Source organism: Monodon monoceros, unplaced genomic scaffold (genome assembly GCF_005190385.1).
Source record: "Monodon monoceros isolate NGI ecotype Baffin Bay Population unplaced genomic scaffold, NGI_Narwhal_1 Super_Scaffold_10, whole genome shotgun sequence".
Taxonomy (NCBI): Eukaryota; Metazoa; Chordata; class Mammalia; order Artiodactyla; family Monodontidae; genus Monodon; species Monodon monoceros.
In genome coordinates, this window is record NW_021703766.1 from 54,699,240 (window position 1) to 54,714,634 (window position 15,395).

Below are 15,395 nucleotides of genomic sequence, written 5' to 3' on the forward strand. Positions count from 1 at the left end.
CCTCAGTCACGTCTCTCATCAACCTCAGTATGACCAAGGCTGTGAAGGAAAGAACCCAACATCTCCATTCGTGAGCTTGTTTTAAATCTCATTAATCCAAACAGGATTCCATGATCTAGGAGCGTTTGGAGATGAACACAAACCACTGAAGTGTGGGGAGAGGAAATACCTTGGGCAGGAACCATTGATCTTCTCACCGTCCAGCTCGAAAGCCAGCATCAGGCTCTCGGCACTTGATGGCGTATTTGGACCGTGTCTGGAGCTCACATTTGGGGTTTATGACGCGCAGAAACTGTTTTCTGCAAAAGGAGACGTCATGCATCTTACTTGGGATGGTAACAGAGACTGACGTGTAGGGAAATAGCTGCTCTGCTTCCTGTGAAACCTTTAGTGTTGAAACCCTCGCTGGGGGTGATGGGCACCTGCCCGAGGTATCCTCTTAGTCGGCGGCGCCTCCCAGGCTCTGTCCTCTTGTCCCTCTGCTCAGCCGGGGTGGGCAGGAAAGTCACCGTGATTTCGAAACTCACTACCTGCTCTACCTTACTCCGTGCAGAAGGATACTGAATTCTATTTGTATTATTATCATTTTGTACTCTTAGGACGAGCCCTGAATTTCCCTTGAAGATCCCCCCAAGGCACCTTCTAAGTGCTGGAGATGGGGAGACAGTCCTGGATTACCCTGGGGGGGGGGCCCACATTACCACCGAGGTCCTGATGAGTGAAGGAGCGAGGTAGAGGAGTCAGAGCCAAGGTCGATGGGACTCGGAAGCAGAAGGAGGAAAGACGCGCCTGCTGGCTTGGAAGATGGGAGGGGCTGAGTCCAGGGACACGGCAGCCTGCAGAGGCCCGCTGCCCACTCCAGCCTGAGCCCTGTGGAAAGTAGTGCCAGGCTCCTGGGGAGGGGCAGTTCCCCTTCCTGTGGGGCTGCTGACGTGACAGCCCCATGACGGGGAAGACCAGCCTCCCAGTGGACACACCCTCGGGTCTCCGTCCTGAGGGCACCGAGGTCTCCTCCATCTGCACCGCCTGGACCACAGGGACGAGACGCCATGACCCCCAGCCTCACGGCCCTGCTCTGCCTCGGTGAGATGGAGGAGGGGGAGGGGAAGCCCCAGCCAGGAAGGGACCCCTCCCCACAGCCAGGCTGCTCTGTCAGGACACCCCAGGACTCAGGAGGCTCACGGGTAGGAGAGGCGCTGCTCAGGATTCAGGGCGAACCTCTCACAGGGGTCTCTCTTCCAGGGCTGAGTGTGGGCCTGAGACCCCAGGTGCAGGCAGGTGAGTCTGTCCCCAGCTGTCCCAGCTCCCTCCTGCTCATGGGGACAAGGGGCCAACCCCAGGCAGTGGGGTGGGGAACAGCAGTTCTGAGCTGAAAGAGGGGGAGTCCGGGAGGTTGGGGGCTGAGAGCTGGGGACCTGGGGGTGAGGATGTCTTGTGACCCAGCCTCTGATGTCCTTCCAGGCACCCTCCCCAAACCCACCATCTGGGCTGAGCCAGGCTCTGTGATCCCCTGGGGGAGCCCCGTGACCATCTGGTGTCAGGGGACCCTGGGGGTCTGGGAGTTCTATCTGAATAAAGAGGGAAGCTCACCTCCCTGGTACAGACAGCTCTCACTGGAGCCCGGGGACCAGGGCAAGCTCTCCATCCCACACATGACACAGGACTACGCAGGGAGATATCACTGTTACTACCTCAGACCCACTGGCTGGTCAGAGAGCAGTGACCCCCTGGAGCTGGTGGTGACAGGTGAGAGGACACTCGGGGGTCCCAGCCTCAGTCTCTGCCCTCAGGAAGGGGGTCTGCCCTCAGGGGTGTGTCCCTCTCACAGCCCAGCCCTGGGGGAGGAGAGGGGCGTGTGAGCCCCCATTTCACAAGCTCCCTCCTTCTCTCCTAGAGGTCCACAGCAAACCCACCCTCTCAGCCCTGCCGAGCCCTGTGGTCACCTCGGGAGGGAACGTGACCCTCCAGTGTGGCTCATGGGAGGGACTGGACGGGTTCATTCTGACTAAGGAAGGAGAACCCAAGTCCTCCTGGACCCTGGATGCACAGCGAGGCCCCCATGGGGAGACCCAGGCCCTGCTGCCCGTGGGTCGCGTGACCCCCAGTCACAGGTGGATGTTCAGATGCCACGGCTTTTACAGGGACACCCCCCAGGTGTGGTCGGCCCCCAGTGAGCCCCTGGAGCTCCTGGTCCCAGGTGAGGAGGTCCCACCCTGGCCTCACGCACTTTTGGAGGCACGAGACAGATTATTAGATGCTTTTCTCCCAGGATTGTCCCAGATGAGAGGGTGGGGTGAGGGGGGAGCGGGGCGCACAGGACAGAGTGTGAGCGACAGTGAGGCCTGGGGGCCAGGATGGGAGAAGGGGCTTCATGGGAGGAACCAGCCCCTACAGCCCAGGGCTGGTCTTCCCCCAGGTGTGTCTGGGAAGCCCTCCCTCCTGACCCCGCAGGGCCCTGTCGTGGCCTCTGGACAGAGCCTGACCCTCCAGTGTCGCTCTGACGTCGGCTATGACAGATTCGCTCTGTCCCAGGAGGGGAGACAGGCCCTCCCCCAGCACCCTGGCCGGCAGCCCCAGGCTGGGCTCTCTCAGGCCGACTTCCCCCTGGGCCCGGTGACCAACACCCACGCGGGCCGGTACAGATGCTACGGTGGACACAACCTCTCCTCCGAGTGGTCGGCCCCCAGTGACCCCCTGGACATCCTGGTGGCAGGTGAGGAGCCAGCGGGTCAGTCAGGGACTCAGACTCTGTACAGGCCCTGCCGGGGAAGCCCCAGGTGGTGATGCTGGGACCAGGCGTGAGGGGTCCCCAGGGAGGGAGGGAGAGAGACAGAGAGAGACGGGGGTGGGCAGGGAGAGGGAGAGACTCGGAGAAAACAGAGACAGACAGAGATGAGGGGCCTCAGGGAGGCCCCGCTGAGTCGCAGTTAGGAACCAGGGGGCGGGCAGCCCCTCACCCCCCTTCCTCTCTCTAGGGTGGTTCCCTGACACGCCCTCCCTCTCGGTGCAGCCGGGCCCCGTGGTGGCCTCAGGAGAGAACGTGACCCTGCTGTGTCAGTCAGGGAGCACAAAGGAAACTTTCCTTCTGTCCAAGGAGGGGGCAGCCCGGCCCCCACTGCGTCTTAGATCAAAGTACCGAGGTGGGCATTTCCAGGCCGAATTCTCCATGAGTCCCGTGACCTCAGCCCACAATGGGACCTACAGGTGCTACAGCTCACTCAGCAGTAACCCCTACCTGCTGTCACACGCCAGTGCCCCCCTGGAGCTCGCGGTCTCAGGTGAGGGACCCTGACCCTGTCCTCTCTGACTCAGTCAGCTCAGGGCTCTGTCCCGAGCACTCTGGGCTGGGGTTGAGTGAGGGGACTGTGACGGAGGGTCACCCAGAGGGGGATCTGCCCCTCAGAGGCCCTCCCATCCCCTCCCACACCCTCTCACCTCACCTGGAATCCGGAACCTGATGACTGTAGAGACCACAGGGCAGGTGTAAGGGAAAGGTTTCATGAGGTGGGGACTCCAGGGTCAGCCCCACCCCCTTCCCGTCCTCATTCCCAGGACATTCTGGGGGCCCCAGCCCCCCACCGACAGGCCCCAGTTCAACAACTAGGGAGTCACTGAGGCCTCTCTGCAGAGGGAGCACAGGCCACCCCAAGGCAGTTTCAGAGTCTCTGGGAGGATCTAATGCCCTCAGATCCTCAAGTACAGGCTGGGGGTCAAGCAGAGATGCCAGGAGGACCCCAGGGCTCCAGGGACTCTGAGGCTGGTGCATGAAGGGTGGGGGTCATGGAGAGTGAATGACTTCTCGGGGTCCATCCTGGGGGAGGAGCAGTGGGCTGACGTGGGGAGAAGCAGCCCCCGACCCTCACCTTCTGTCCTGACCCCCAGGAGGCTCTGAAGTTGGGGCCCTTCCCCCCACGGAGCCAGGCCCGCAGACGGATGAGTGAGGGTCTGTGGGACATGGCGTTGGGTCCAGGGGGGCAGGGCTCAGTTTTGGCCCTGGTTCAGGCACCTCTGGAGACGCTGACTTGGACCCCCTTCCCCTGCCTGGGCCTCAGTTTCTCCAAGTGTAAAAGCAGAGAATCGTGGCCCGGAGCTTAGATTTCCTTCAGTTCTGACTTCTGGCTGTGACCCCCCAGGAGAGGAGGCCTCACAGGGAGGCCCCTGAGGATGTGACTGTACGGGGGCCTGTCCCCAGTGCCGCAGTGATGGTGGCATTGTCCGGGGAGGGGGAGGGAAAGATGAAGTGTCCACCGCACGCAGCCGGCCCCTCCCCTAGTCCCTGCTGTGGTGGGGGAGGGGAGGGTAACAAGGAAGGACCCTCGGCTCCAGATGAGACCCTTGGACAGGCCCCCCTGCAGATGAGAAGCCCCCAGAGCACAAAGCTGGTGTCCACCTTGGACGGGGCGCGGCAGGAGGACAGCTCAGGGAGCCCACAGCCCTGGGTTCCAATCCCAGCTCTGCCACCTCCAGACTGGGTCACCTGGGGTTGGTGAATTCCCTCTCTGTGCCTCAGTTTCCTCATCTGTAAAATGGGTGGGGTGGGTTAGAGGAGATGAATGCACAGACCCCAGCACGAGCCTGCACACAGTAGGCACTCAATTAAATGGCATCTTGGGCTCACTCATGACGTCACTGGTGCCCCAGGTCTCAAATGGTACCTGAACGTCCTGATTGGGGTCTCGGTGGCCTTCGTCTTGCTGCCCCTCATCCTCCTCGTCCGACACTGGGGTCAGAGCAGACGCAGGAAGTCGGGTGAGTAGGGAACAGGGTGACCCAGGCCCCTGGAGGTGGTGGGCTTAGGGCACCAGCCAAAGGGAAACCTAAGAGATGGGCAACGTCAGCTTAGAAAAACATTGTCCAGAGTCTGAAACTCAAAAATCTAGAAAGAAAACACGTATTGTCAGCTGACATGTATAATTTAAGGTATTTTCCTCCTTTTCAATCTCATGAAGTGTTGAAACCTGTACGCAAGTATGAGTTCAGGTCTCCTTCTTTCCTCCTGAATCCCAAGTGAGGGGCGGGGGTCATAAGAGTCCCAGGGCCGAGCCTCTGTCATCTGCCCCAGCCCAGGGCGAGGCTGATTTCTACCCTGCCGCAGGGGCTGCAGACCCAGAGCCCAAGGACACAGGCCTGCAGAGCAGGTAACTCCCGCCCCGAAGACCCCCAGGCCCGCCCCGCCCGCAGCTCCCCCTCATTCTCCCCCTAACACGCCCGCCTCCTCCCCAGCTCCTGCCCAGCCGCCGCCACCCAGGACCAGGCCCTCTGTGAGCAGAAGAGGATGGGGTGGGGGGGACACACAGGGCTCTGGAGGCACCTGTGTGGGGGAGGGGAAGGCTGGGAAGGGGTGGGCTCAGGGGGTGCGGACTGAAACCCCACACTTCCCCTCACCCCTGGGTCTCAGTGGCCCCTTCTGGACGCACTGCGGGGGCTCCAGCCCTGAGGGATCTCAGGGGATCCCGCCAAGCGATACACACCCTGTTCCGCCCCAGCAGATGCTGCCGTGAAGGACACACAGCCTGAGGACGGGGTGCAGCTGGACCATCCGGTGAGACCCCTGCTCCTGTCCAGGCCACCAGAGACCTTCTTGTTGCCAAACTCAGTCCAATGGACACGTCTCTGTCCTCACATCCCAGCTCCAGCAGCGTCCCACACTGACCTCTCCTTCCGGGCTTCCTGGGTCGTCCTGCTGTGACTCCACCCCTCCTGCTTCCTTGTGACCTCATGGCCCCTCCTTCGGGGTCCCCTTTCCTGGCTCCCCGTCCTCTGTCTGACCTTCTGGCGTTGCAGAGAAGCCCCACGTCTCAAGAGGATTTGTGAATCACCTGAAAGTCCCCAGGCCCCCCTTCCTTCATTCACCCAAAAGCGGTGCACAAGGACAGCGCATCCCCCCGGCTCCCTGTAGGTGCTGCAGGTGCAGCAGGGAGCTCACCTGGTGGGTGAGAAGACTATATGTAAAGAAGCAGGTAGTTTCCTAGAATGCAAGGTCCCGATAAGGAAAGTAAAGCAAGAGAAGGTTACAGAGTACATGGTGGGGGGGCAGCAAGTGCAAAGGTCCTGAGGCAGGGACGCTTTTGCAGGAAGATGGCCGTGCGGCTGGAGCCAAATGTGCAAGGGAGATAACGTGCTAATACAGAAATCAGAACCGTAGAAAGAATCCAGAGGCTCCAAGGTGTTAGGAGGTCCCCGGAGTTTCCATCAGGAAAGTGACCTGACCTAAGGTTTTAAATCATCACTCTGCCAACACAGTGGAAAGCTGACGGAAGGAGATCACAGTGGATCCAGGAAGTCCCCTTTCTGTCCTACTCTCTCCCTCCAGCAGAACAGGCAGGATGCAGACCCCCAGGAGGGGACGTACGCCCAGGTGAACCACTCAAGATCAAGACTAAGGCGGGGGGTGGCCACCTCTCCTTCCTCCCTGTCGGGGAGATTGCTGGACACGAAGGACAGACAAGCGGAAGAGGACAGGCAGAGGGACGGTCAGGTGGGTCCCAACCTGTCCGGGCCCCCAGGCTTCCCCCACCCCAACCACACACCCTCCCTCCCTCTCCCCCACCGCAGGCCGCCGCATCTGAAGCCCCCCAGGATGTGACCTATGCCCAGCTGAACCACTCGACCTTCAGACGGGAGACTGCACCCCCTGCCCCCCAGTCAGCGGAGCCCCCAGAAGAGCCCAGCGTGTATGCTGCTCTCGCCGTCCGCTAGCCCAAGAACCCAGACCCCACACTCCAGGGAGGAAGACTGCACGGACCCCGGAAGGCACAGGAGCTGCCTGCCCGCGGTGGACACCGCCTAACGACCAACAGACAGCCTGGACTCCCAACACAGACCACCAGGAGCCCCTGGGACCCTTTGGCAGTCACCTGATTCTACCCTCAAAGATAACTAATATCCTTACATTTGGGAAATAATGCAACAGACTTCTCAAAAATCAATGTGTGAACTGAAAACCGAAATCAAAACGAAAAAAAAACACAAAAAAACAAAACAGAAGTGGGAAAATGTTTTCAACGAATGATAATGTAAATAATACCCATCAAACCTATGAATTGAGAAAATTAAGAATCATGAATGAATTAGAAAAGCCTTTAAAAAAATCGATGACCTAACATATCACACCAAGAGTTTAGGATTAAAATAGCAAATTATTTCAAATGAAGGTAGAAGGTGGGAATAATAATGACAAGGGTAGCTAATAATGAAGACAACCAAAAAGTAGAGAAAATCAATTAAGGCAAAAAATACTCATTCTTGAAAACATTCATGAATCCTAGCCACCACAGCCAAGGGAAAGAGAAGGCACACACTTCTAATATCATGAAAGGAATTGCAGACAGCACTACAAATCCTACAGACGTTATAAAGATAGTAACAGAACATTATGAAAAATTTGATGCCAACATACAGAAAATGTAGATGGAATGGAAATCTTTCAGTGTACAATTTACTAAATGGACAAAGTAAGTGGAAAATCTATCATCTTATACATTGACTCCAATCAAAACTTACCCATGACTGAACTATATAGAATCTAGAAAAGTCAAAATGAAAGAAATAGTAGAATGCTGGTTACTGGGGTTAGAGCGAGGGGGAAATGGGAAGATATTGGTCAAAGGACACAAGCTTCCAGTTATAAGATGAGTAAGTTCTGGGGATCTAATATACAGCATGGTGGTTACAGCTAATCACACTGTATCCCATTCTTGAGTGTTTTTTTTTTTTTTCTTCGGTACGCGGGCCTCTCACTCTTGTGGCCTCTCCCATTGCAGAGCACAGGCTCCGGACGCGCAGGCTCAGCGGCCATGGCTCACGGGCCCAGCCGCTCCGCAGCATGTGGGATCTTCCCGGAGCGGGGCACGAACCCGTGTCCCCTGCATCGGCAGGCAGACTCCCAACTACTGCGCCACCAGGGAAGCCCCTCTTGAGTGTTTTGAAGAGAGCAGATCTCAAATGTTCTCACCAAAAAAAGAAATGGCGACTGTGTGATGGGATGCGGACAAATGCTCGGACGGTCATCATTGTCCGACGTATAAGTGTGCAGTTCAGGCGGCTTCACTGGTGATTTCTTCCGAGCACTTATGTACTCGTGAAAGACACACACACACGCACATGCACACACACACCCCAAAATTGCACAAACATTTCCCGAGAACAGAAAAAGAAGAAACATACCTCAACACACCAAAACCTGACAAGGGAATTATACATGGGGAAGTCACAGGAAGATCTCTCACATGAGCTTAGATGGAAATCCCTAAACAAAGTGTACACAAATGAGATGTAGTGATATATTAAAAGGACACTGCTTCATGACCATACTGTGGGGTTTTTTTTCGAAGGATAGAGTAACTTAAAATTTAAAAAATCTATTACATAATGCAATACACTAACAGAACAAGTAAAAAATAATCATCTCAATAGATGCAGACAAAGCCTTCAATAAAACATACCAACAATTCCTGGTGAAAATAAAATCGCATCAGAAATAGAAGGGAATTCCCTTTCATTGATGAGGGCATGTTTAACAATCAACACTAGACGTCATTTGTACAGGTGAGAACCTGAGGTCCTTTCGTCTACGACTGGCAATGACCCAAGTATGTTCCGTATGACCACTTGTATTCACCAGGGCCCTCGAGGCACCAACCAAGTAAGTGAAACAAAACAAGGCGAGAAGCTCTGAAGTGGATAAGAATAATATTGTATTACTAAGAGACTGCACAGTTGTGTTCGTAGAAAATCCCAAATAATGTAAAGATCTTCTACTCTAATTAAAAAGTTTTCCTGCATCGCTGCATACATGGTCAATATATAGAATTCAACTGCCTTTGAGACTTCCGGTTCTGGATTGAGATGAAGTAAATGAACGTCTCCCTGTTCCCTGACTTTATACCAGTGACCTGATTGTATACTCCTGACTTCCAAGAGCCGTAAGGTAATATATTTGGGCTGTTTTTCTTTTTTTGAATTTTATTTTATTTTTTTATACAGCAGGTTCTTATTAGTTATCCATTTAATACATATTAGTGTATATATGTCAATCCCAATCTCCCAATTCATCACACCACCACCTCCACCCCCCGCCACTTTCCCCCCTTGGTGTCCATAGGTTTGTTCTCTACATCTGTGTCTTAATTTCTGCCCTGCAAACCGGTTCATCTGTACCATTTTTCTAAGTTCCACATAGATGTGTTAATATACGATATTTGTTTTTCTCTTTCTGACTTACTTCACTCTGTATGACAGTCTCTGGATCCATCCACATCTCTACAAATGACCCAATTTCATTTCTTTTTATGCCTGAGTAATATTCCATTGTATATATGTACCACATCTTCTTTATCCATTCGTCTGTCGATGGGCATTTAGGTTGTTTCCGTGACCTGGCTATTGTAAATAGTGCTGCAATGAACACTGGGGTGCATGTGTCTTTTTGAATTATGGTTTTCTCTGGGCATATGCCCAGTAGTGGGATTGCTGGGTCATATGGTAATTCTATTTTTACTTTTTTAAGGAACCTCCATACTGTTCTCCATAGTGGCTGTATCAATTTACATTCCCACCAACAGTGCAAGAACGTTCCCTTTTCTCCACACCCTCTCCAGCATTTGTTGTTTGTAGATTTTCTGATGATGCCCATTCTAACTGGTGTGAGGTGATGCAACTCACTTTGGTTTTGATTTGCATTTCTCTAATAATTAGTGATGTTGAGCAGCTTTTCATGTGCTTCTTGGCCATCTGTATGTCTTCTTTGGAGAAATGTCTATTTAGGTCTTCTGCCTATTTTTGGATTGGGTTGTTTTTTTCATATTGAGCTGCATCAGCTGTTTATATATTTTGGAGATAATCCTTTGTCTGTGGATTCGTTTGCAAATATTTTCTCCCATTCTCAGGGTTGTCTTTTCATCATTTTTGTAGTTTCCTTTGCTGTGCAAAAGCTTTGAAGTTTCATTAGGTCCCATTTGTTTATTTTTGTTTTTATTTCCATTACTCTAGGAGGTGGATCAAAAAAGATCTTGCTGTGGTTTATGTCAAAGAGTATTCTTCCTATGTTTTCCTCTGAGAGTTTTATAGTGTCCGGTCTTACGTTTAGGTCTCTAATACATTTTGAGTTTATTTTTGTGTATGGTGTTAGGGAGTGTTCTAATTTCATTCTTTTCCATGTAGCTGTCCAATTTTCCCAGCACCACTTATTGAAGAGACTGCCTTTTCTCCATTGTATATCCCGGCCTCCTTTGTCATAGATTAGTTGACCATAGGTGTGTGGGTTTATCTCTGGGCTTTCTATCCTGTTCCATTGACCTATATTTCTGTTATTCTGCCAGTGCCATACTGTCTTGATTACTGTAGCTTTGTAGTATAGTCTGAAGTCATGGAGTCTGATTCCTCCAGCTCCATTTTTTACCCTCAAGACTGCTTTGGCTATCTGGGGTCCTTTGTGGTTCCATAAAAATTTTAAGTTTTGTTCCAGTTCTGTAAAAATAGCCATTGGTAATTTGATAGAGATTGCACTGAATCTGTAGATTGCTTTGGGTAGTACAGTCATTTTCACAATATTGATTCTTCCAATCCAAGAACATGGTATATCTCTCCATCTGTTGGTATCACCTTTAATTTCTTTCATCAGTGTCTTATAGTTTTCTGCATACAGGTCTTTTGTCTCCCTAGGTAGGTTTATTCCTAGGTATTTTATTCTTTTTGTTGCAATGGTAAACGGGAGTGTTTCCTTAATTTCTCTTTCAGCTTTTTCATCATTAGTTTATAGGAATGCAAGAGATTTCTGTGCATTCATTTTGTATCCTGCTACTTTACCAAATTCATTGATTAGCTCTAAGTGGTTTTCTGGTGGCATCTTTAGGATTCTCTATGTATGTATTCTCTCATGTCATCTGCAAACAGTGACAGTTTTACTTCTTCTTTTCCAATTTGTATTTCTTTTTCTTCTCTGATTGCCGTGGCTAGGCCTTCCAAAACTATGTTGAATAAAAGCGGCAAGAGTGGACAACCTTGTCTCGTTCCTGATCTTAGAGGAAATACTTCGTTTTTCACCATTGAGAATGATGTTTGCTGTGGGTTTGTCATATGTGGCCTATATTATGTTGAGGTAGGTTCCCTCTGTGCCCACTTTCTGGAGAGTTTTTATCATAAATGGGTGATGAATTTTGTCAAAAGCTTTTTCTGAATTTATTGAGATGATCATATGGTTTTTATTCTTCAATTTGTTAATATGGTGTATCACATTGATTTGCATATATTGAAGAATCCTTGCATCCCCGGGATAAACCCCACTTGATCATGGTGTATGATCCTTTTAATGTGTTGTTGGATTCTGTTTGCTAGTACTTTGTTGAGGATTTTTGCATCTATATTCATCAGTGAAATTGGTCTGTAATTTTCTTTTTTTGTAATATCTTTGTCTGTTTTTTGTATCAGGGTGGTGATGGCCTCATACAATGAGTTTGGGGGTGTTCCTTCCTCTGCAATTTTTTGGAAGACTTTGAGAAGCATGGGTGTTAGCTCTTCTGTAAATGTTTGATAGAATTCACCTGTGAAGCCATCTGGTCCTGGACTTCTGTTTGTTGGAAAATTTTCATCAGAGTTTCAATTTCATTACTTGTCATAGGTCTGTTCATATTTTCTATTTCTTCCTGGTTCACTCTTGGAAGGTTATACCTTTCTAAGAATTTGTCCATTTCTTCCAGGTTGTTCATTTTATTCACATAGAGTTGCTTGTAGTAGTCTCTTAGGATGCATTGTATTTCTGCAGTGTCTTTTGTAACTTCTCCTTTTTCATTTCTAATTTTATTGATCTGAGTCCTCTTCCTCTTTTTCTTGATGAGTCTGGCTACTGGTGTATCAATTTTGTTTATCTTCTCAAAGAACCAGCTTTTAGTTTTATTGATCTTTGCTATTATTTTCTTTGTTTCTATTTCCTTTATTTCTGGTCTGATCATTATGATTTCTTTCCTTCTGCTAACTTTGGGCTTTGTCTGTTCTTCTTTCTCTAGTTCCTTTAGGTGTAAGGTTAGATTGTTTATTTGAGATGTTTCCTGTTTCTTGAGGTAGGCTTGTATTGCTAATAAACTTCCTTCTTAGAACTGCTTTTCCTGCATCCCATAGGTTTCGGGTCGTCGTGTTTTCGTTGTCATTTGTCTCTAGGTATTTTTTTGATTTCCTCTTTTATTTCTTCCATGATCTCTTGGTTATTTAGTAACATACTGTTTAGCCTCCACGTGTTCGTGGTTTTTACATCTTTTTCCCCTGTAATTGATTTCTAATCTCATAGCATTGTGGTCAGAAAACATGCTTCATATGATTTCAATTTTTTAAAATTTACTGAGGCTTGATTTGTGACTTAAGATGTGATCTATCCTGGATAGTGTTCCGTGCACACTTGAAAAGAAAGTGTAATCTGCTGTTTTTGGGTGGAATGTCCTATAAATATCAATTAAATCTCTCCGGTCTATTGTGTCATCTAAAGCTTGTGTTTCCTTATTAATTTTCTGTTTGGATGATCTGTCCACTGGTGTAAGTGAGGTGTTAAAGTCCCCCACTATTATTGTGTCACTGTCGATTTCCTCTTTTATAGCTGATAGTTGCCTTATGTATTGAGGTGCTCCTATGTTGGGTGCATATATATTTATAATTGTTATATCTTCTTCTTGGATTGATCCCTTGATCATTATGTCCTTCCTTTTCTCTTGTAACATACTTTATTTTAAACTCTATTTTATCTGATATGAGTATTGCTACTCCAGCTTTCTTTTGATTTCTAATTTTCATGGAATATCTTTTTCCATCCCCTCACTTTCAGTCTGTATGTGTCCCTAGGTCTGAAGTGGGTCTCTTGTAGACAGCCTATATATGGGTCTTGTTTTTGTATCCATTCAGCCAGCCTGTGGCTTTTGGTTGGAGCATTTAATCCATTCATGTTTAAGGTAATTACCGATACGTATGTTCCTATTCCCATTTTCTTAATTGTTTTGGGTTTGTTTTTGTAGGTCCTGTTCTTCTGTAGTGTTTCTCACTTAGAGAAGTTCCTGTAGCATTTGTTGTAGAGCTGGTTTTGGGGTGCTGAATTCTCTTAGCGTTTGCTTGTCTGTAAAGGTTTTGATTTCTCCCTCGAATCTGAATGAGATCCTTGCTGGGTAGAGTAATCTTGGTTGTAGATTCTTCCCTTTCATCATTTTAAATATGTCATGCCACTCCCTTCTGGCTTGTAGAGTTTCTGCTGAAAAATCAGCTGTTAACCTTATGGGAATTCCCTTGTATGTTGTTTTTCCCTTGTTGCTTTCAATATTTTTTCTTCGTCTTTAATTTTTGTCAATTTGATTACATGTCTTGGCGTTTTTCTCCTTGGGTTTACCCTACCTGGGACTCTCTGTGCTTCCTGGACGTGGGTGGCTGTTTCCTTTCCTATGTTAGGGAAGTTTTCAACTACAATCTCTTCAAATATTTTCTCAGATCCTTTCTCTCTCTCTCTTCTTTTTTTGGGACCCTTATAATGCAAATGTTATTGCGTTTAATGCTGTCCCAGAGGTCTCTTAGGCTGTCTTCATTTCTTTTCATTCTTTTTTCTTTATTCTCTTCCACAGCAGTGAATTCCACCATTCTGTCTTCCAGGTCACTTATCTGTTCTTCTGCCTCAGTTATTCTGCTATTGATTCCTTCTAGTGTAATTTTCATTTCAGTTATTGTATTGTTCACCTCTGTTTGTTTGTTCTTTAATTCTTCTAGGTCTTAAACCTTTCTTGCATCTTCTTGATCTTTGCCTCCACTCTTTTTCTGAGGTCCTGGATCATCTTCACTATCATTATTCTGAATTCTTTTTCTGGAAGGTTGCCTATCTACACATCATTTAGTTGTTTTTCTGGGGTTTTATCTTGCTCCTTCACCTGCTACGTAGCCCTCTGCCTTTTCATCTTGTCTATCTTTCTGTGAATGTGGTTTTTGTTCCACAGGCTGCAGGACTGTAGTTCTTCTTGCTTCTGCTGTCTGCCCTCTGGTGGTGGATGAGGCTATCTAAGAGGCTTGTGCGTGCTTCCTGATGGGAGGGACTGGTGGTGGGTAGAGCTGGGTGTTGCTCTGGTGGGCAGAGCTCAGTAAAACTTTAATCTGCTTGTCTCCTGATGGGTGGGGCTGAGTTCCCTCCCTGTTGGTTGTTTGGCCTGAGGCGACCCAACACTGGAGCCTTCCCCGGGCTCTTTGGTGGGGCTAATGGCAGACTCTGGGAGGGCTCTCGCCAAGGAGTACTTCCCAGAACTTCCGCTGCCAGTGTCCTTGTCCCCACGGTGAGCACAGCCCCCCACCCCTGCCTCTGCAGGAGACCCTCCAACACTAGCAGGTAGGTCTGGTTCAGTCTCCTATGCGGTCACTGCTCCTTCCCCTGGGTCCTGACGTGCACACTACTTTGTGTGTGCCCTCCAAGAGTGGAGTCTCTTTCCCCCAGTCCTGTTGAAGTCCTGCAATCAAATCCCACTAGCCTTCAAAGTCTGATTCTCTAGAAATTCCTCCTCTCGTTGCTGGACCCCCAGGTTGGGAAGCCTGACGTGGGGTTCAGAAACTTCACTCCAGTGGGTGGACTTATGTGGTATGAGTGTTCTCCAGTTTGTGGGTCACCCACCCAGCGGTTATGGGATTTGATTTTATTGTGATTGCGCCCCTCCTACCGTCTCATTGCGGCTTCTCCTTTGCCTTTGCACGTGAGGTATCTTTTTTGGTGAGTTCCAGTGTCCTCCTGTCGATGACTGTTCAGCAGTTAGTTGTGATTCCGGTGCTCTTGCAAGAGGGAGTGAGAGCATGTCCTTCTACTCCGCCATCTTGAAGCCCAGATGTCACTTTTAAATACAGGCGTCCTAGCACTTAGTTGGCCTGTCCTCATCTCTGAAAAATGTTCAATTCTTCATTTCTTTGGCCGTTGTTATACGTCATGACCTTTCCTTCTGACACCTACAATAGATATGACGTGGGCCCTCCTCATTCTATTCCCCAAGTATCTTGAATTTCCATTTCTGGTCTCTCTAACCTTCATTGTGGAACATTTCCTCGATATTGTATTCAATTCCATGACTGGTACCTCAGCTGTCTTGTCCTTGATGGGATGACGTTTTTTAATGTGTTCATTCTACTGGATTTGTCACCTCTACCTTTTCTAACTCTTAATAACTGCCCTTTCTTCTATAAAATAATCCATATGGTTGCCTCCCTTTATTTTTCAGATACTTAAACACGCTTAATTTAAATCGACTGTCATATTTTCCTACTGATTCTTTTTTTTCATATTTTTATTTCAGCAAAGCCACTAATTGTGTTGTGATACAATCAAGATATTCACATCAAGTATGTCCTACACTTTTTTCCACCTCTTTATTGGTTTCCTACTGACTCTGTTTCCTTGCCTA

At 49.1% G+C, this 15,395-nt stretch overlaps 2 protein-coding genes across 6 annotated transcripts in view; one reads left to right on the forward strand and one right to left on the reverse strand.

Annotated features, from left to right (window-relative positions):
* The window catches only part of LOC114908066 (NACHT, LRR and PYD domains-containing protein 7-like), a 582,624-nt gene that overhangs the window by 481,148 nt on the left and 86,081 nt on the right, over positions 1-15,395 (reverse strand).
* LOC114908460 (leukocyte immunoglobulin-like receptor subfamily B member 3) lies at positions 985-8,937 on the forward strand. 5 transcript variants are annotated; one of them, XM_029244630.1, is made up of 12 exons: positions 985-1,083; positions 1,243-1,278; positions 1,462-1,746; positions 1,895-2,197; positions 2,417-2,713; positions 2,976-3,278; positions 4,642-4,749; positions 5,063-5,138; positions 5,224-5,261; positions 5,490-5,542; positions 6,314-6,478; positions 6,556-8,937. In XM_029244630.1, exons 1-12 carry the CDS (start codon positions 1,050-1,052, stop codon positions 6,697-6,699), a joined length of 1,842 nt encoding a protein of 613 aa, XP_029100463.1. In that variant the 5' UTR covers positions 985-1,049; the 3' UTR covers positions 6,700-8,937. The 5 variants fall into 5 exon arrangements, with proteins under 5 accessions (XP_029100463.1, XP_029100472.1, XP_029100481.1 ...); XM_029244639.1 differs by having other exon boundaries at positions 6,317-6,478; XM_029244648.1 differs by having other exon boundaries at positions 5,096-5,138; positions 6,317-6,478.